We start from the raw sequence: 20770 nt of genomic DNA on the forward strand, positions 1-20770 counted from the left end.
TTCCAGTGTTCTCTCCTCTCACTCTCCTCTAGGTGCTGCTGACTGCCTCTCCCAGTGTCCTCCTCTAACACTCTCCTCTAGGTTGTGTGGTCTGTCACAATATCCCAGTGTTCTCTTCTCGTCCTCTCCACTAAAGGCTGTTGAATGCCCTTGTCCTCTCCTCTTACTCTCCTCTAGGTACCGTTTTTCTCGTTAATACGAATTGGTTCCATTAAAGTAACCAAATATTGTGTTACCTTTAACTACAGATTCTCAACATTCACCTCCAGTGATATGTGTACATTAGCACCGAGCCCTTTTACTATCTTTCACACAAAGAATCCATCTGTTCAATATTGTCTCGACCACTATGTTTGAGATACATTTATCTTAATAAAACATTGCTTTTCGAATCTGTGGAATTCACTACCCCAAATTGCAGTGGATGCTGGGACAGTGAGTAAATTTAAGGAGGAGTTAAACAGATTTTTAATTGATCATGGGTTGAAGGGTTATGGGGAGATGGCAGGAAAATGGGGATGAGGAGCATACCAGCCATGATCGAATGGCGGAGTGGACCAAATGTGTCGAATGGACTAATTTTGCTCCTCTATCTTATGAACTTATGAACAATGTGCACCCACTGTGATCGCAGATCTAAATGTTTCTTTATCTCACTCCTTCTACTATGTTAATCCTGTATAAGTATTGTTGGCATCTGTAGACTTACTGTAGACACATCACGTTAATACTGCATGCTCCTAGTTCATATGTTCAACCTTGTTCAGCTCTTGAATATCAGACTGTGATGAGTAGTGAGTCTCGGGCTAATTCCCCACAGAAGATCATTTTCAGTAAAATATATGGATGGTGGAAATCTGAAGTAAAATTAAAAAAATGTGAGATAGACTTAGTTTTGGCAGTATCTGTGGAGAAAGAACGATAGTTAACAGTTTGAGTCCAATGTGACTGAGTTCTGAAGTAGCGTCATATGTAAACAAAATGATAATTACTGTCTCCATGGATGCTGATCTTATCCAACGTTTTCTGTTCAGATCATTTGTGACATGTCTTCAAGCCAAACTACACCTGGTCCACTGAGTTTTAGTTGCAACATTGAAGACGAAATCTAAAGCAGAGTTTCAAATTTCCACTGGTATAATATTCTTAGGCAAGGAAACCTATCAACGGCTTTTGAAAAATCTAGGGAAACAATGTCCACTGTATTTCCATCATTTACGATTCTACTCACTTCCTCAAACTCCAGCAGTTTGAACTTTTTTAAAGTTGTTTTGTAAATTTCTAACGGTCTCTTCCCTTTCCCAGTGATCATAAAGAAAACTTTATATTATCCCTTGCAATGTCCACTTGGTAACGAACGCCAGGTTGATCGTTTCCCAGCTCCGATTTACCCATGTAGGGCTAAACGTTTAGGGAAAATCGTGAAAGTTTGTTGTGAATTTCTTATGGTCTTTTCCCTTTCGCAAAAATCATAAAGAACAGCTCTTATTATTGGCTGGAAAGCTGGTGTAAATCACGATTGTTTTTTCAGTGGGAAGTCGCACTCGAATCTCCCGCCCTCTGCTCAATGCAGAGGTCACAACCGTGAATCTCATTAAAAGTTTGGCGGGGTCGGGGCCTCTTCACACCAGAGGCTGACAGTTTCTGAACTATGCGCATGCGCTGTGGCCCCGAACTGTCAGCCTGCAGTTTGCTGGTCAGCCCGGGACCCTCACAGTGCTGCCCGCCACCGCCCCCCGCCCCCTCTCCGCCGCCCACAGCCCGATTGCAGCCTCCCGTCTATTCCCGGGCCAGCCCCGATCCCCCTCCCATCCCAGAGTGCCTAGATCTTCACCGCTCCCCCCCCGCCCCGACGCAATGACCCCACCCACAGAGGCCCCCTTGGCAGTGCCGGGGGCACAGGCTGGCACTGCCAGGGTGCCCATGCCCAAGGGGCACCAACCCCTGCTGCCAGACCCCCAGGGGGCCCCACGAGTGGCCCCATTCACTCCCGGGAGTTCGCCAACTGGTTCCCCGAAAGTAGGGAGTTAGTCCGAACCCTGCCGGAGTGAATTTGCACTGATGGGGTGGGAGATGCTCACGGGTCCGGAGACATCAGTCCCGGTCCCGTTAATGACATTGAAGTGAGATGAAAACTAGACTAAAATCACTTGCTGGTTTCTGGCACGGTCCCGACCATGCCGGATATCCGGCACTCAGAGATCCGCACGCGTTGGGAAAGCACGTGAGAGTCCTGCAAATCGGCCCACACGTGAGTCTCCCAACCCACCGCGCAAAAAGATTAGCGCGTCCGGGATGGGAGAATCGCCCTCAATAATTTTTTACCATATCAGAACAGATTGAGAGGTCAGAAAATCTTTGATAAAAATGAGAATATCTACACGTGTTCGTACAATTGAAAATTAATCTGAAGAATGTCTCTGAGGAAAAGGGAACATTTAGGCTTAATGCGAAATTACTGGTTAGTTTCCTAATGGTAGTTAGAGTACATTATTCTACTGAAAGAATAATCCTTTAATTCAGGGGTTTCCTTCAAACCCAATGTAAGAACTAAGATAAATATATTTTCCATTTCCCAAAGCTATGTTATAGTAAACAAGAATCATAATTAACCGTGCATTATAATTATTGTTAAACAGTTCAAATGAACGGTGAATGTTTACTGATTTCATATTACACTTAGTAATGTAGTTCCTTGTTCTGTTTCTTGTTGCCATCATGGCAGAACGGTTATCAAAACACAGTTAATGTATCTACATGTACAACTGCTGAAAAATAGTTAATGATTACTGAAATACACTACAACAAAGCGGTGGGTATTCTTTGAATTTTTTGTCTGAAGGCAGGTTTGAACCACGGCTAAATGACCTCCGGCATGGATAAGGTAAGGAGTGAGGTCCTGAATTTGCCCCAGATACAACGGGGATTCGGACCCCATGCTGCTGACACAATATGACCCACAATCTGACCAACTGAGCCAACCGGCTCCCCAGTAACATGGGTGACGAGGCAACAGCCTGATAGAATAGGAAAACTTTCCATGTTCAAAACTGTTGGTATTCCAATGCTCACACAGTATGAAAGGGAACCTGTTGAAGGTGGGATGCAGTCACAGTGAGACTCCTGAACAATTACAATCTCTCCATCTGCCATTCATACCCAATATCCCATTTACCATTTCTGCAGCAGATTGGGAACACCGACTAGTTCACAGACTGATAGACCTGAAAATCGTCTGTCACGTAACCATGATCCTTGCAGACTCCCAGTGAGGTGTCTGTATTAAGGGCAGGTTGGAAAGCATTAACCATCAGAGAGGAAACATCACCTTTATAAAATGGACAAGTTATGGAAATATTAGCGTTAAGTCTGAAACTTTAATTGAAAATTGTTGTTTGTCAAGCGAGGTTTCCAATAACTTAATTTCAATTCCTGCACAAACCTTGACTGACACTGTAAAGTAAGTCTCGCAATTCAGCAAAGATGGTGTTTTAATGCAACTAACATTTTCTCTCTGTTCTAATTGAAGATCTTCAGCAGAAACACAAGGCGACACTCCGGGTACAAACTGAAACACTGAGAGTGAACACTATCCTCATAAAGGAGAAGGTTAAGATTTTCCAGCTGGTTGATCGATACGCTGAGCTAACGGTTATTTCTACTGTTCGAGATCGGACACTTGTCGAACATGAACTGCTGGCAAGAGGCCGAGACCATGAAGAATGGAGAGAGAAACATCTCCGGAGAGAACTGGAAAAAATCCGAACTGATCAATTGTTTCAGAGTAGCTTTTCCCTGACGGGCAGTTCGCTGCAGAAAATTAGGAGATTATTCCAGGAATCCCATTCTGAATCCAAATCTGGGAATTCAGCAGCAGTGAGCGGAGTGCCGGGAATTGGAAAAACAACAATGGTACAAAAGATTGTTTATGACTGGGCCACTGGGAAAATATACCCACACTTTCAATTTGTTTTCAGTTTTAAATTCCGGGATTTGAACACTATTAACTGTAGAATAAACCTGAGGAATCTGATATTGGATCGGTATCCCTACTTTGGGAATATTCTGGGAGAGCTCTGGAAGAACCCAGAGGCATTGCTGTTTATATTCGATGGTTTGGATGAATTCAAGGACAGGATTGATTTTGCTGACAATCGGAGAAATACAGAACCTCAGTCCATGTGCACAGATCCCGAATGCTGGTGTGAAGTGTCTGACATTGTGTACAGTTTAATACAGCACAAGCTGCTCCCAGGATGTTCAGTGTTAGTGACCAGCCGCCCCACTGCATTGCATTTATTGGAAAAGGCTGAGATCAGTGTCTGGGCTGAAATCCTGGGATTTGTTGGTGATGAACGGAAGGAATATTTCAACAAGTTTTTTGAAGATCAGACGGTGGCAGCAGCTGTTTTCAAACACGTGGAGGAGAACGAGATCCTGTACACCATGTGTTACAACCCTTCCTACTGCTGGATCCTCGGCCTGTCACTGGGTCCCTTCTTTACACAAAGAGACAGGAAACAGCAGCAAGTTCCCAAGACCATCGCCCAACTATATTCCTACTATATTTACAACATTCTGAAAAACCATGGCCGAGAGATTGAAAACCCCCGTGATGTGTTACTGAAGCTTGGTGAGATGGCCCACACAGGAGTCTCCGAGAAGAAGATTGTGTTTAGAAATGGAGATTTGATTGAGTACAATCTGCAACCTTCCCAGTTCCTGTCTGGGTTCCTGATGGAACTTTTGGAGAAAGATGATTCTGCCCAGAGTGTGGTTTACACATTCCCACACCTCACCATCCAAGAGTTTGTAGCTGCACTCTCACAATTCCTGACTCCAGATCCCGGGGAGATCGGGAAACTCCTCAGTGAAGCCCACAGCAAGGAAGATGGGCGATTTGAGATATTTCTCCGTTTTGTTGCTGGTCTGTCCTCCCCACAGTCAGCTCGACCCCTGGAGGAATTTCTGGGTCCATTTCTTCATCAAACAACCTGCCGAGTGATTGACTGGGTGAAGGAGAAGGTTGAAGGGCAGATTACAAACACAAATAGTAGAACTGGGAAAAGGAACCTCCTGAACGCATTCCACTACCTGTTTGAGTCTCAGAATAAAGCACTGGCTCGGAACACAGTGGGATCTCTGAGAACACTTTCATTTCGTGGATTGGGACTGACCCCGATTGACTGTGCGGTCCTGTCTCATGTCATTGGACTCTGTGATACAATAAAACACCTCGATCTACAGCGATGTTACATTCAGTGTGAAGGGCTCCAGCGGCTGGGACCCGTTCTGCACAAGTGTCAGGAATTGAGGTAACTGTTTGTTTGGTCTCGTCCCTGGTATTTTCATTGAGAAGCCATTTCGTTTGTTCCAAATAAAACAGAGGCATGTTCAGTTGAGGAAGTCAAGAGAGAAACAATGTCCAATGGTCACAAAGTGTGGGAGAATGGCACAAAGTAATAATGCTCATTTGAGAGCAGCTGCAGACATGATGGTCCGATTGGCCTCCTCCTGAACCTGTAATAAATCTGATTGTCTGATAAAACTACAGCAGGTCAAGAAGGCAGATTCTCATGGGCAAATAGGCATGGGCACTAAATGTTGGCATAACCAGCGATGATCACATTCCTTGAGTGAATAAAAGCATTATTGGCATAAATTTTAAATAATTAGAGGTTCAAAGGCTTCCCTACAAAATTGTAAAGAAGGATATTTCACTCTCCCAACAGAAACCGTTTGATTATGTATACAAAGAACAAAGAAGAACAAAGAACAATACAGCACAGGAACAGGCCCTTCGTCCCTCCAAGCCCGCGCCGCTCCCTGGTCCAAAGTAGACCATTCTTTTGTAACCGTCCATTCCCACTCCGTTCATGTGGCTATCTAGATAAGTCTTAAATGTTCCCAGTTTGTCTGCCTCCACCACCTTGCCCGGCAGCGCATTCCAGGCCCCCACCACTCTCTGTGTAAAATGCGTCCTTCTGATATCCGTGTTAAACTCCACACCCCCCCTCACCTTGAACCTATGACCCCTCGTGAACGTCACCACCGATCTGGGAAAAAGCTTCCCACCGTTCACCCTATCTATGCCCTTCATAATTTTATACAGCTCTATTAGGTCACCCCTCATCCTCCATCTTTCCAGTGAGAACAACCCCAGTTTACCCAATCTCTCCTCATAACTCAGCCCCTCCATACCAGGCAACATCCTGGTAAACCTCCCCTGCACTCTCTCTAAAGCCTCCACGTCCTTCTGGTAGTGTGGCGACCAGAGCTGGGTGCAGTATTCCAAATGCGGCCGAACCAACGTTCTATACAAATGCAACATCAGTCCCCAATGTTCATACTCTATTCCACGTCCTATAAAGGCAAGCATGCCATATGCCTTATTCACTAACTTCTCCACCTGTGACGTCACCTTCAAGGATCTGTGGACTTGCACACCCAGGTCACTCTGCGTATCTCCGCCCTTTATGGTTCTGCCATTTATGTATAGCTCCCCCCTACGTTCGTTCCACCATAATGCAGCACTTTGCATTTATCTGGATTGAACTCCATCTCCCATTTCTTTGCCCTTTTCCAGCCTATCCAAATCCTTCCGAAGCCTCTGACAATGTTCCTCACTATCCGCAAGTCCAGTCATTTTCGTGTCGTCCGCAAACTTACTGATCACCCCAGTTACACCTTCTTCCAGACCGTTTATATAAATCACAAACAGCAGAGGTCCCAATACAGAGCCCTGCGGAACACCACTAGTCACAGGCATCCAGTCGGAAAAAGGCCCTTCCACTACCACCCTCTGTCTTCTGTGACCAAGCCAGTTCTCCACCCATCTAGCCAACTCCCCCTTTATCCCATGAGATCCAACCTTTTGCAACAACCTACCAAGAGGGACTTTGTCAAACGCTTTACTAAAGTCCATATAGACGACATCCACGGCCCTTCCCTCGTCAACCATTCTAGTCACTTCTTCAAAAAACTCCACCAGGTTAGTGAGGCAGGACCTCCCTCTCACAAAACCATGCTGACTATCGTTAATGAATTTATTCCTTTCTAAATGCGCATACATCCTATCTCTAAGAATCCTCTCCAACAACTTCCCGACCACGAATGTCAAGCTCACCGACCTATAATTTCCCGGGTTATCCTTCCTACCCTTCTTAAATAACGGGACCACATTAGCTATCCTCCAGTCCTCTGGGACTTCACCTGTGTCCAGTGACGAGACAAAGATTTGCATTAGAGGCCCAGCGATTTATTCTCTCGTCTCCCTGAGCAGCCTGGAATAGATTCCATCAGGCCTGGGGATTTGTCAGTCTTTATATTTCCTAAAAAAAAAACTAACACTTCCTCCCTTGTAATGGAGATTTTCTCTAACGGGTCAACACTCCCCTCCGAGACACTACCAGTCAACACATCCCTCTCCTTTGTGAATACCGACGCAAAGTATTCATTTAGGATCTCCCCTACTTCTTTGGGTTCTCAGCATAATTCCCCACTTTTGTCCCTGACAGGTCCGAATTTTTCCCTGATAACCCTTTTGTACCTAACATATGAATAAAATGCCTTGGGATTCTCCTTAATCCTGTCTGCCAGGGACATTTCGTGAACCGTTTTTGCCCTTCTAATTCCTCGTTTGAGTTTTTTCCTACTTTCTTTGTATTCCTCCAGAGCTTCCTCCGTTTTTAGCTGCCTGGACCTAACGTACGCCACTCTTTTCTTTTTGACCAATCTCTCAATTTGCCTCTTTATCCACGGTTCTCGTACCCTCAAACAGCCTCTCCCAATAAAGAGCTGCCAATTTCTGCCTGATCCCAATAAAGTTAGCCTTCCCCCAATCCAACACCTTACCCTTGGGACACCACTCATCCTTTTCCATCACTATCCGAACGCTAACAGAATTGTGGTCACTATTTGCCACATGTTCCCCGACAGAAACTTTGAAGACCTGACCGGGCTCATTCCCCAGTACTAGGTCCAGTAGAGCCCCCTCTCTAGTCGGGCTATCTACAGGTTGTTTCAAAGAACCTTCCTGTACACATTATACAAATGCTTCCCCATTCAGACTCTCAGCCCTACTCGATTTCCAGTCTATACCAGGGAAATTAAAGTCTCCCACTGCAACAACCCTATTTTTCCTGCACCTATCCATTATCTCCTGACATATCCGTTCTTCCACTTCTCTTGGGCTGTTGCTGTTGCGGCCTGTAGTATACCTCCAGCATAGTGACTGCTCGAAATGATGCTCGAAAGAAATTTGTTTCTCTTGTGTTCGGTACAACCTACCGTTTGTGGCTAATTATTATCAGGATCATTTTCCTGCATGATGCCTCTGTTCTGTCTTATAGATGGCGTGTGTTATAACGGGACAGTGTCCCTTTACAAATCATGTGATCACTGGTAACATCAGTCAGGATCGCAGTGGAGGTTCAGTCTTACAGTGTGCAGTTATGAAAATAAACCTCCCTGTTAGGTTACAGCAGCCCACGAGTTTTCTGTTCCATGGTTCTGACTGCAGCCTCATAAAAGGCCCAGTATAAAAGAGCCTCCACCTCAATTCCAGGCAGTGCATTCCAGACCTGAACCACATGCTGCGTTTAAAAAATAGCTTTTTTCTCTCTGTATTTGCATCTTTTGCAAATCACTTTAAATATGATTCTTGAGCCTTGTCCGAGCAGCAACATTTTCATTTGCTACCTGTTCTCTTCAGCACCATCACTATTTTGGACATTTCTATCAAATCTCCTCTTAGCATTCTTCCTTCCAAGGAGAACAACCTCTCCAATCGATCCTCGTGACTGAAGTTTCACAACCCTGAACCAATCTTGTAAACCTCTTCAGCACTCTGTCCAATGTGTTCTAGACTTCCTAAAGTATGACGCGCTGAAGTGAGATCTAACTGATGTATTTTACAGGTTCAGCACAGCCTCCTTCCTCTTGTACTCTATGCCCCTATTGACAATGTTACGATCCCAGCTGACCACTGGACAGTCAGGTCTAAGAGCAGAAAACCGAATCAGGAGATCATAATTTGATTTTTTTTATTATTTAGAAATGCAGATGAACAGAATAACAAAGTATTCGATTAACTTTTAACAAAAGACTAAACCCTTTGTTAACACAATAACTATAATGCACCACTACTTCACCCTTTCTCACTTCATAGATGTCTGCAGATCTGTTTGGATGACAGAAGTTACAAAATAGCATAAGATTGCTTTAATATTCTCAGTGAGCAGACAGTCAATGTAAACCAACAAGTGGTCAGATACACCACTCTCTGAAACTAAGTGACAGATGCCACCCAAAGTAACTTCAGTGGATTCTTCTTCAAATCCCCCCAAATGTTCGTAACACTGAGGAAACAAGTCTCACTGGGACTCTTACTTCCACTCTAGAAGCTCCACTCGAGATGAAAAAAGCAACCTTTGGAATCTTTTCCCAAAAAACGTTTTCTCTCATGCCTTCACCAAGGATCCCTCTCCAATATTTCAATGTCTCCTTTCATCATTCCTCCATACTCAGCCATGCCAACAGTGTACCAGCGTCTCATAGGCTGTATGAAGGTGTCAACAACTTTAGGACTATATCAGATGTCTGGATTCTCGTGAGCAAACTTTACCATGTCTGCATCTCGCAGCTCTGTCTTTAACTGGGAGTCTCTCTCCTCCTCTCTCGAAATTCAGGGAGCAGTCGCTTGTTCAGATTCAGGTTTTGTTGTCCCTTGAATTCTGTCTTCTTGGCATTCCTCTTTTCCTCCTTGGTTTCTGACAGCGATTTATCTTCTGGTTCCTGCTTTCTGAATGCCTGCATTGCTCTGCCTCTACTGGCAGCCTCTGTGAACTCCGTCTTGCTTCTTGGATGAACTGGTTGTAACTGAAACTCAGTGCTTCTATCATTCATTGTGGGCCTCTGAATATAAATAACCATTTTTTTAAACCTCTATAACTCTTACAACGTCGTAAACCTTAAATTAAAATGCAGGGACAGTTCCAAATGAAAGCACAACCCCACAGTCAGGCAGATTTGTTTAACATGAAGTGAAATTAAAGTTTTTGCCCTTTCTTAGCACTCAAGCCGAGAAACACAGATAAAACTTAAACTCATGGATTATTATCTGATGCCCAGAAACATAAACTGTTTCATAACAGTAAAGTCCAACATGCTGTACTCTTTATTAACTGCTACCTACACTTGCCCTGCTAACGGCAATGATCAATGCGCACATACGTTCAGTCCCTCTGTTAACAATTCTGCTGATTATATTATTTTGTTTGTTCATGTGCATGTCACCAGAACGTATCACCTCACACGTCTCTGCATTGAACTTAATTTGCCACCTATCTGTACACTCCATCATGGTCTGTTTTTCAAACCCAAGCTCTTCTCCTCACAGTTTACGATGCCTCAAACTTTTCTGTGATCAACAAACTGTGAAATTTTCCTCGAGACTGCAAACACCTAGATCATTCAGATATATCAGGGAAAAGCAGGGATCCCAATACTGACCGATAGGGTTCTCCACTACCGACATCCTCCAGCCTTAAAAATATCCATTACTCTTTGTTCATCCAATGTTGTATCCAAGTTGCCGCTTTCCCATTTATTTTATGAGCTTATGCCACAAGTCTGTTGTGTCACTGCATCAGATGATTTTTGAATATCCATGTACACCATATCAACAGCAGAACCATCATTGACCCTTTCTGTTGCATCTTCCAATTCACAGCAAAATAAAGCAAGTTGCAAACGGCAATTTTTTTTTACCAACCAATTAATTTAGTTTCCTCTGTTTCGCTATTAAATTTACAATTTTCCTTTTGAACTCAGCGTAGGCCGGCTCAGAGTAGCTGAATGATCAACTGACCCTCCAACCCTCAGCTAAGTTTCACACTACTGCTCCAGGCTGGAGCCGCAGACTTGACTAAATTGGATTGACCCACTCTTTTTGGTTGTGGTTACTGCCTCCTGGCCCTCTCTTCATCCACTCCAACAAACTGAGATAGCTGGCAATTAAACCCGTATCAACTGCTTCGAAAGCAACTATGCTCATTATTATATCACCATCACTGCCTTTGGTGACTCCTGTGGTGTAGGTGCACCCACAGTGCTGTGAGAAAGAGAGTCCCAGGATTTTGACCCAGTCACTGTGAAGGAACGACAATATATTCCCAAGTGAGGATGATGTGTATCCTGAAGGGAACTTCCAGGTGGAGATGTTTCCATTCATCTGCTTGTCCTTCTGGGGATAGAAATCACAAGTTTGGAAGGTGCTGTGTAACGAGCCATTGGGAGTTGTTGCACTGCATCTTGTAGATGGTACACACTGCTAGCTCTGTACCTCTGTGGTGGATGGAATTAATGTTGAAGGTGATGGGTGGCGTTCCAGTCAACAAGCAGAGTTATCCTGGATGGTGGCGAGCTTCTTGAATCTTGAGCTGCGCTCATGCAGACAAGTGGATGGTATTCAATCAAATTCCTGACATGTGTCTTGTAGATGGTGGAAATGTATTTGGGAAGTTAGGAGGTGAGTTACTCTGCGCAGAAATCCTGGCCTTTGTCCTTCTCTTTTAGCAACAATATTGATCTGGCTAATCTGTTTCTGATCAATGGTAACACCCAAGATGTTGACAGTTGGGGATTCATGGGGATGATAATCCCATTGAATGGAAAGGGAAATGACTGTATTCTCTCTTGGTGGAAATAGTCATCGCCTGGGACTTCTCAGCCCTTCCCTTGTTCAAGCCTTGCTAAATATGGACAGGTCCTGCATCACTGTCTTGCAGACTCGAGACTGGTGCTGAACGTTGTGCAGTCATCAGCAAACATCTCCACTTCTGACCTGATGATGGAGGAAATGTAATTGATGAAGCAGCTGAAGATGGTTGGGCCGAGGGCACTCCCCTGAGAAATTCCTGCTGTGATTTCCTGGAGATGAGATGACCCTCTGTTCACCCACTCCGACAAACTGAGATAGCTGGGAATTAAACTCGTATCAACTGTGTGGAAAGAAACTATCTCACTATTATATCACCATCATTGCAGTTAGGGACTCCTGTGATGTAGATGTACCGACAGTGTTGTGAGAAAGAGAGTTCCAGGATTTTGACCCAGTCAATGTGAAGGAATGGCGTTATGTTTCCAAGTCAGGATGGTGTGTATCTTGGAAGGGAACCTCCAGGCTATGACCTTTCCCTTCATCTGCTGCCCTTGTCCTTCCAGGGATAGAAATCACAAGACTGGACAGTGCTGTGTAACGAGCCATGGTGAGTTGTTGCACTGCATTTTGTAGATGGTCCAATAACCACAACTATCTTCCTTTGTGCTGGTGTAACTCCAACTGGCAGAGTTTTTTTCTCTTATTTCCTACCTCTTCAGTTTTTCTCTCGTTCCTTTTTGCGACATGTGGTCACATTCTGACTTCATGTCAAGGGCAGACACTCTCATCTCACATCCTAAGTTCAGCTCTGCTGTCAGTGTTTGTATCAAGGCTGTAGTGAGTTAGGGGGTTGAGTGACCCTGACTAAGCACAAGTTCAGAGTCAGCGAGCAGGTCATTGCTAATTCGATGCCAATTGATAGTCTCGATGAAGCCTTCCATTACTGTGCTGATGATCGAGCGTGGACTGATGGGATGGAAAATGGACAGATTGGATTTGTTCTCTTTTTTTGTGTATGGTCATACCTGTGAAATTTCCCACTATTTTGGGTAAATTTCAGTGTTGCAGCTGTACGGGAACAGCTTGGTGAGGAACAGAGCAACTTCTGGAGCAGTAATCTTCAGTACAGTTACTGGAATTTTGACAAGACCCATGATCTTTGCAGTATCCTGTACCTTCAGCTATTTCTTGACACCATGTGGAGTGAATCGAATTCGCTGATATCTGTGATGTGGCCCTCTGGATGATTCAGACACTGAAGTTAGTTACTAATATTTGAACCATACCTTTTGCACTGATGTGCGAGTCTCCTCCGTCATGAGGATGGGATATTTGTGGAGCCTCCTCCTTCTGTTGTTTCATCGTCCACTACCATTCACAGCTAAATGTGGCAGGACTGCAGAGCTTAGATCTGAGCCGAGGAAACCAGAATTTCCTGAATGAGGAAATCCGTTGCCGGAAAATCTCCAGTCAAACTGTCAGTGATATGAAACAGGGTTTTCTGATCATCGTTTTTCGATTTGAGGATCTGCTGGGCAGTGGGAACTCCCGGGAGTACCCGGAGATAGAACACTAGCCATACCTGCAGAAAATATGGAGCCTTTTTAATGTGGAATAAAGTGGGAGGCACTCCTTCCCCCATCAACTGTTCAAGCAGGAATATGTCAGCTTTCCAATGGGAGAATAATTTTTCCTTGTTGTACAAAATCCAGGGGATGGATCATCCAGCAAAAGTTAGCACAGCTTCAAAATTTAACTCACCCTGAGATATTTTACAGATTAATCTAATGTCAAGAGTTAAGAAGTACAGGGAATCACAGCTTTATCATTTAACTCTCAGAAAAATTGTACAATTCTCATAAAATCCTGAATTTATGTAACAGCAGAAGTGATTTGAATTTCCGGAAACTTGGCAGGATTAATCAGATTCAGAAGGGTAATCCTGATGATCAGGAAATGAGACCAGAATGAGGGTTATGTTTAAAAATTACTTGCTTGTTCACAGGATGTGGACATCGCTGGCTCGACCGGTGTTCATTGTCCGCCCCTAATTACCCTCACATCCTCTAGGGACCATTAGCAGTGGGCAACAAATGCTGGTTTAGCCAGTGACACGCATATCCATGAACAATTGAACAAAAGTATGTATGTTGAGGTGTAAAGGTGGTTTTCACCAGGAGGCAAACCAGTGATAGCGATTGTTTTAATCATTTTCCACTGCTGATCATTTTCTTTTCCATTCAGCTGAAATGACAATTGGTTGAGGTGTAGCATCGTAACTTGAATCAGTTCCCCACTGGTGCTAAGTTTCTGACACAAAAATAGGCCCAGTTTCTTTTCCTGGTGAAAATTCAGCTGATTTTATTGTGTTTTTTACTCTATCCGTTTAGCTTGGATCGCAATAACGTGGGACATTCAGGAGTGAAGGTACTGTCTGCGGCTCTGAGGAATCCAGACTGCAAAATGCAGGCACTGAGGTAAGTGCCAGACTTTGTGAGATTGTTTATAATAATTGGTTGTCTGACACTGTAAATTATTATCAGTGTCAGTAATAGTGTCATTAATAATCACTGCGCACCATTCCTGTCAGTATTAGTGTTATTGTTAAACACCACGGATTTACTCTAGTTCCTGTAATCTTTCTCTCTCTGATCTCCAAATCAGAGCGTAACAGCCACAGATATTCTCACCTCCGCACTCAGTACAAACCAGCCAGTGATGTGCCTGAACCTGAATTACAATAAGCAGCGAGATTCAGGAGTGAAAGCTTTACTTATTCATTTATAATTATTCTCAAAGCATTCATCAGAATAAAAAAGATGAACAAAACAATTAAATGCTTATAGAGATACCATAGATGGGAGGTCACATGTTCAAACTAGTTAATTTGTCATTCAGAATATAGATGTTTAAGTCTGTAACCTTCTCAGTTTGATTAAAAGTATAAAACTGCTGTATATCGGTAAGGCAGTTAACAAATGACATTGCAATATGATGAGTTGTATCCCGAGGGATCCACTCTCAAATGTGTTTTGAACGGAGCTGAAGGATCATTTTAAAAGTTAAGGCAGAGATCGAGGTGGAGAGGATTAGGAAGGGATTTCCAGAGTTTAGAACGCATGAGTTCTAACACCCCCGGAGGCGGGACAGTAAGTTGCAATGCAGAAATAATAATGGATATAGATAGGTTCGGAGAGTGGGCCAAAATGTGGCAGATGGACTTTAACGTGGATAAGTGTGAAGTCGTGCATTTTGGTTGGAAAAATGGCAAGGTGTGGTGAACCATAGATGGTTACCACTATGGGTACTGAACCATAAATGGTCAGCACTATGGGTACTTGTAGATATGTTACTGTTGTCACTGTTGGGGTTAGGGTTGGGGTGTTCTACCTGTTGATATTGTTCTGTGGTACACTCCAGTTGGCTCCGCCTACCTGGGGGAGTATAAAGGTCTCTGCACTGCCTGGTGACCCTTTAGTCTGGGATTATATTGTTATATAGCATGCTCCATTCTTGTTCCGAATAAAAGCATTTATTTCCCGGGTACGATCTAGCCTCCCGAGTGATTTAATCGTGCATCAATTTTATTAGTAACAAATTTTGGTAAAAAAAAACCATGGAGCAAATGTTGAAACCCGACCGGCTTACCTTAGATCCACGTGCAGCGGGAGCGTCGAACACTTTCGACCATTGGTTGAAGTGTTTTCAAGACTATATCGATGCCTCAACAGCCATTCAAAATGACGCCGATAAACTGCTGGTCCTCCACGCAAGGGTAAGCGACACTGTATACTCATCAATCCGCGATGCCCAAGACTCCAAAGGGGCCATCGAACTACTTAAGAAACTGTACAACAAACCGCCAAACGAGATTCATGCTCGACACCTTCTAGCCACTCGACGGCGGCAGCCCGGCGAAACGACAGGACAGTACCTGTGCGAACTTCAGCAGCTAGCCAAAGCCTGCAACTGCAAGCCAGTGTCGGTGGCCCAGTATACTAACAACTTGATCTGAGATGCGTTCGTGGCGGGAATCGGCTCATCTTATATTCACCTGCGGCTGCTAGAGCAAGGTAACCTAGACCTAGCTAAGACAGTGGAATTGGCTGACACGATGGAAACGGCCTCCAGAAGTCTAGAAACTTACCCCACCGACCATGTGGGAACATCGTGGCAAATACAGCCACTGACTCAACTCTACCCAGCGGCTCCGAAAAACTGCGTGATTGTGCTTTCAACCTCGGACCTGACGACGGCGGCAGCTCCAGGAGGCCCGCGGTGCTATTTCTGTGGATTGGCGAAACACCCTCGGCAGCGATGTCCAGCCAGAACGGTATTTTGCTCCGCGTGTGGGAAGAAAGGGCACTATACCAAAGTATGCAGAGCTAAACCACCCTCGGAGCTTAGCAGCACGGCGGGTGATTCTCCAGAGCCTGTCTCTTTGTCTCCAGCTTCTTCGAGGTCTACCACCACGTGCGATTCCCGAGCGCCGCCATTCCTGACGACAAAGACGCAAGACACGTGCGACCTGCAGGGGCCGCCACTTTTAGCGCCACCGACCACGTGCGATCCATGGGCGCAGCCATTTTGGTCGGCACCGACCGCAGACGTCCAGCAGGGGTCATCATCATCAGCCATCTCAGCTGCCTGCAGTTGCACTCAAGACCCAACGGTGGCGTCAATCATCCTGGACCAGGCCAAGCCTCACAGACTCGACAAGTCCATGATGGGCATAGAGGTAAATGGACGCCTAATTCATTGTTTGTTTGACAGCGGGAGCACGGAGAGTTTCATTCACCCTGACACCGTGAAACGGTGCGGTCTCCGAGTACGGACTGTCAGACAGACAATTTCGATGGCGTCGAGGTCCCGACCTGTTACTGTGCTGGGAAGCTGCGTGGTCAACCTAACGGTGCGGGGCACAGTTTATGAGAACTTCAGGCTCCTCGTGTTACCGCACCTTTGTGCTCCGATACTCCTGGGACTAGACTTTATGGTCCACCTGAGGAGTGTAACCCTGCAGTACGATGGGCCACTCCCTCCACTTTCAGTGGGAGAACAGCAGCCTCCAATTTGCCCAGCGTGCTCCACGTGTAGCCTCTCGACACTCAGAATCACCCCACCATCTTTATTCAAGAATCTCGTGCCAGGCTGCAAGCCCATCGCAACTAAGAGCAGGCGTTACAGCGCTGAGGATCGGATCTTTATTCGATCTGAAGTTCAGCGGCTCTTCAGGGAAGGCATCATTCAACCTAGCACTAGTCCATGGAGAGCGCAAGTTGTGGTGGTTAAAACTGGAGACAAACCCCGGATGGTCATAGACTATAGTCAGACCATTAATAGATACACGCAGCTGGACGCGTATCCTCTCCCGCGCATATCGGACATGGTCAACCAGATTGCGCAGTATCGGGTGTTCTCCACCATTGACTTGAAGTCAGCTTACCACCAGCTCCCCATTCGCCCAGAGGACCGAAAATATACGGCCTTTGAGGCGGATGGTCGTCTTTATCACTTTTTAAGGGTTCCCTTTGGCGTCACGAATGGGGTCTCGGTCTTCCAGCGTGCAATGGACCGAATGGTGGACGAAAACGGGCTACGGGCTACCTTCCCGTACCTGGACAACGTCACTATTTGCGGCCATGACCAGCAGGACCACTATGCCAATCTCCTGAGATTTTTACGCACTGCGTCTCGCCTGAATCTGACCTACAACAGGGAGAAGTGTGTATTTAGCGAGCACCACCTAGCAATTCTCGGATACGTGGTGGAAAACGGGGTCCTTGGCCCTGATCCACACCGTATACGTCCCCTCCTTGAACTTCCCCTACCCACTAGCATCAAAGCACTGAGAAGATGCTTAGGCTTCTTTTCATACTATGCACAGTGCGTTCCCAATTATGCGGACAAAGCCCGTCCGCTCATAAAGTCTACCTCTTTTCCCCGAGCAGCAGAGGCTCGCTTAGCCTTTGAAGGGATAAAAGCTGACATCGCGAAAGCCACGATGCATGCTGTCGATGAGTCCATCCCCTTTCAGGTGGAGAGTGATGCATCGGATTTTGCCCTGGCCGCCACACTTAACCAGGCAGGCAGGCCCGTCACCTTTTTCTCTCGCACCCTCCAAGGCCCTGAAATTCGGCACTCCGCGGTGGAAAAAGAGGCTCAGGCCATTGTGGAGGCCGTCCGGCATTGGCGCCATTACTTGGCGGGAAAACGATTCACCCTGCTCACGGACCAGCGGTCTGTGGCGTTCATGTTCAACAACATGTTACGGGGTAAGATCAAAAATGATAAAATCTTGAGGTGGAGAATCGAACTCTCCACCTACAACTATGATATCATGTACCGTCCGGGGAAGCTCAATGAGCCCTCAGACGCCCTGTCGCGTGGAACATGTGCAAGTGTGCAGGAGGATCGGATACAGGCCCTCCACAATGATCTCTGCCATCCGGGGATCACTCGGCTCTTCCATTTCGTAAAGGCCCGGAATCTACCCTACTCAGTGGATGATGTCAGGTCAATAACCCGAAGCTGCCAGGTATGTGCTGAATGCAAACCGCACTTCTATCGGCCTGACAGGGCACACCTCATTAAGGCCACTCGCCCTTTTGAAAGACTGAGTGTGGACTTCAAGGGCCCCCTTCCTTCGACAGATCGGAACGTGTACTTCCTCACCGTGATTGACGAGTACTCACAATTCCCTTTTGCCATTCCCTGTTCAGACATGACCGCTGCCACGGTTATCAAAGCATTGCGGGATCTTTTCACCCTATTCGGTTACCCCAGCTATATCCACAGAGATAGGGGCTCGTCATTTATGAGTGACGACTTGAGGCAATACCTGCTCTCAGAAGGGATTGCCTCAAGTAGAACTACGAGTTGCAACCCCAGGGATAACGGGCAGGTTAAAAGAGAAAATGCTACAGTCTGGAAGGCCGTCTTACTGGCGTTGAAGTCTAAGGGTCTTCCAGTCTCCCGTTGGCAAGAGGTACTTTCTGATGTGCTCCATTCCATCCGGTCCCTCCTGTGTACGGCAACCAACGCTACTCCACATGAGCGGATGTTTTCCTTCCCTAGGAAGTCTTCCTCTGGGACCTCATTGTCGTCTTGGTTGATGTACTCAGCGAATATGGATGTCCTTGGTCTTGAGTCCCAGTAAACTAGAATGCAGCTACAGCAGATAATTAAAAACGTGAATTTAAGGTTGGCATTTATAGCTAAAGAAGTAGAATATAAAAGTAAGAAAGTATTGTTACAACTATACAAGGTGAGGCTGCACCTGGAGTATTGTGCACAGTTTTGGTTCCCTTATTTGAGGAAAGATGTAGTGGCATTGGAGGCAGTTCAGAGGAGGTTCACGAGATTGATTCCAGAGATGAGGGTTTTTTCGTATGAAGAGAGATTGAACAGTTCAGGCCCAGACCCTCTGGAATTTAGAAGAATGAGGGGAGATCAAATTGAAATATAGAAGATGATAAAAGGTATGGATAAAGTAGCTTCCGCTGGTGGGGTATCCTAGGACGAGAAGTCCTAGTCTTAGGATAAGGGGCAACAAATTTAAAACAGAGTTGAGGAGAAACTACTTCTCCCAAAGGGTTCTGATTCTGTGGAATTCGCTACCCCAAAGTGCGGTGGACGCTGGGACAGTGAGTAAATTTACGAAGGATTTAGACAGATTTTTAATTGGTAATGGGTTGAAGGGTTATAGGGAGATGGCAGGAAAATGGGGATGAGGAGCGTTCTAGCCATGATCGAATGGCGGAGCGGACCCAATGGGCCGAATGGCCTAATTCTGCTCCTGTATCTGATGAACTCATGAATTTATGAGCTCAAGGCTCAGCTCAGCTGCCAATGGTAATAATCACAGTACAGAGTAGTCGGAATTATGTCCCTATTAATAATAGGCAGTGTTTTTAATAACACAAATGATGATATTACATACCATAGAGATAAATATTCGTGTTAGAAACGCTGTTCGCTATTAATAGACACATAACCAGCTTTGCAGCAAAATTATGGACCATGAAATGAAACAGACAAAGGCGGCATGGATATGAAGTTATCTGTGAGACAGACAGAAGTGGCGAACTGTACTCTTTCTGTTAGGGGAAGGTTAGACTGGCTTTCCCCACCAATCAGTACATCGTTACTATGGCTAATTGTCTTTACATATATTAACGAATGAGACTTGGGTGTATCTAAAATGGGATGTGAACCTGGTGAAGCTCCAGCGCACGGCCACTTGCAGACCAGAGAGTGGAAGCAGCAGATGATAGACCGAGCTCATTCATACCAAAACCAATGGATCAGATCAAAGATCTGCAGTCTTCCCATATCCAGTCATAAATAGTGTTAGACATGGAACAAATGTTGAACATGCCGCTAACATTAGGCGGCACGATGGCACAGTGGTCAGCACTGCTCCCTCACAGCGCCAGGGACCATGGTTCAATTCCAGCTTTGGGTGACTCCTCCATCGTTTCTGTATGGATACACACAGCCTTTCGAAACTCCATCGAATGTTAAAATATCTGACACTGCAGCTCCAGTATCTGCTGCGTTGTTTAAGACTCCAGTCACATTTCATCCTGAAACTGGAAATGTCCTCTCCTCTCGAAGTGTGGGTGAACTCAACTATTAATGCCTCCATCAGCTGCTCGGATTTGTCTGTGCTGCCCTGTGCTGTCAGATTGCAATCCCTTCATTAATCGTGTGAGGCAGTATCTGCTATGGTGGAGGTTATGGGGAATAATGTAACAGAGCACCCTCTGAGGACCCCTCCTCTTCTTCCGAGGTAGACACTTGTCTCTCTCTCTCGCAGCAGCTGTTGTTTTGTGAGAGAGTGAAGAATGTTAGAGGGTAATGCACATTCCAACTTGTCCTGCAGACTGTTCCTAATCCAGAGCTCCATGTGACCAATGGAGGACACACAAGCACCAGGTTTTGGACTGAGCAGCAGAGTCTCTCCTGTGCCCATCCATTCACTCACTCACTCTCTCTGGATCCACAACCCATCTCACCATCAGCGATTGCCCACCCAGCCTCCAAGTCTCCCAGCTCCAGCACTGCATCTTCCATTGGCATAAGGATGACACAATCCAGACACTG

The 20770-nt window shown here is 45.5% G+C and overlaps 1 protein-coding gene across 1 annotated transcript in view; it reads left to right on the forward strand.

Annotated features, from left to right (window-relative positions):
- The window catches only part of LOC144482107 (NACHT, LRR and PYD domains-containing protein 3-like), a gene marked incomplete at its 3' end in the record, with an annotated part of 86479 nt that overhangs the window by 23743 nt on the left and 41966 nt on the right, over positions 1-20770 (forward strand). Inside the window, exons 6-7 of the mRNA XM_078201343.1 lie at positions 3530-5315; positions 14053-14139. Coding sequence (XP_078057469.1) covers positions 3530-5315; positions 14053-14139 — 1873 coding nt within the window. The remainder of the gene's footprint in view (positions 1-3529; positions 5316-14052; positions 14140-20770) is intronic.

Source organism: Mustelus asterias (assembly GCF_964213995.1).
Source record: "Mustelus asterias chromosome 26 unlocalized genomic scaffold, sMusAst1.hap1.1 SUPER_26_unloc_17, whole genome shotgun sequence".
Lineage (NCBI taxonomy): Eukaryota > Metazoa > Chordata > Chondrichthyes > Carcharhiniformes > Triakidae > Mustelus > Mustelus asterias.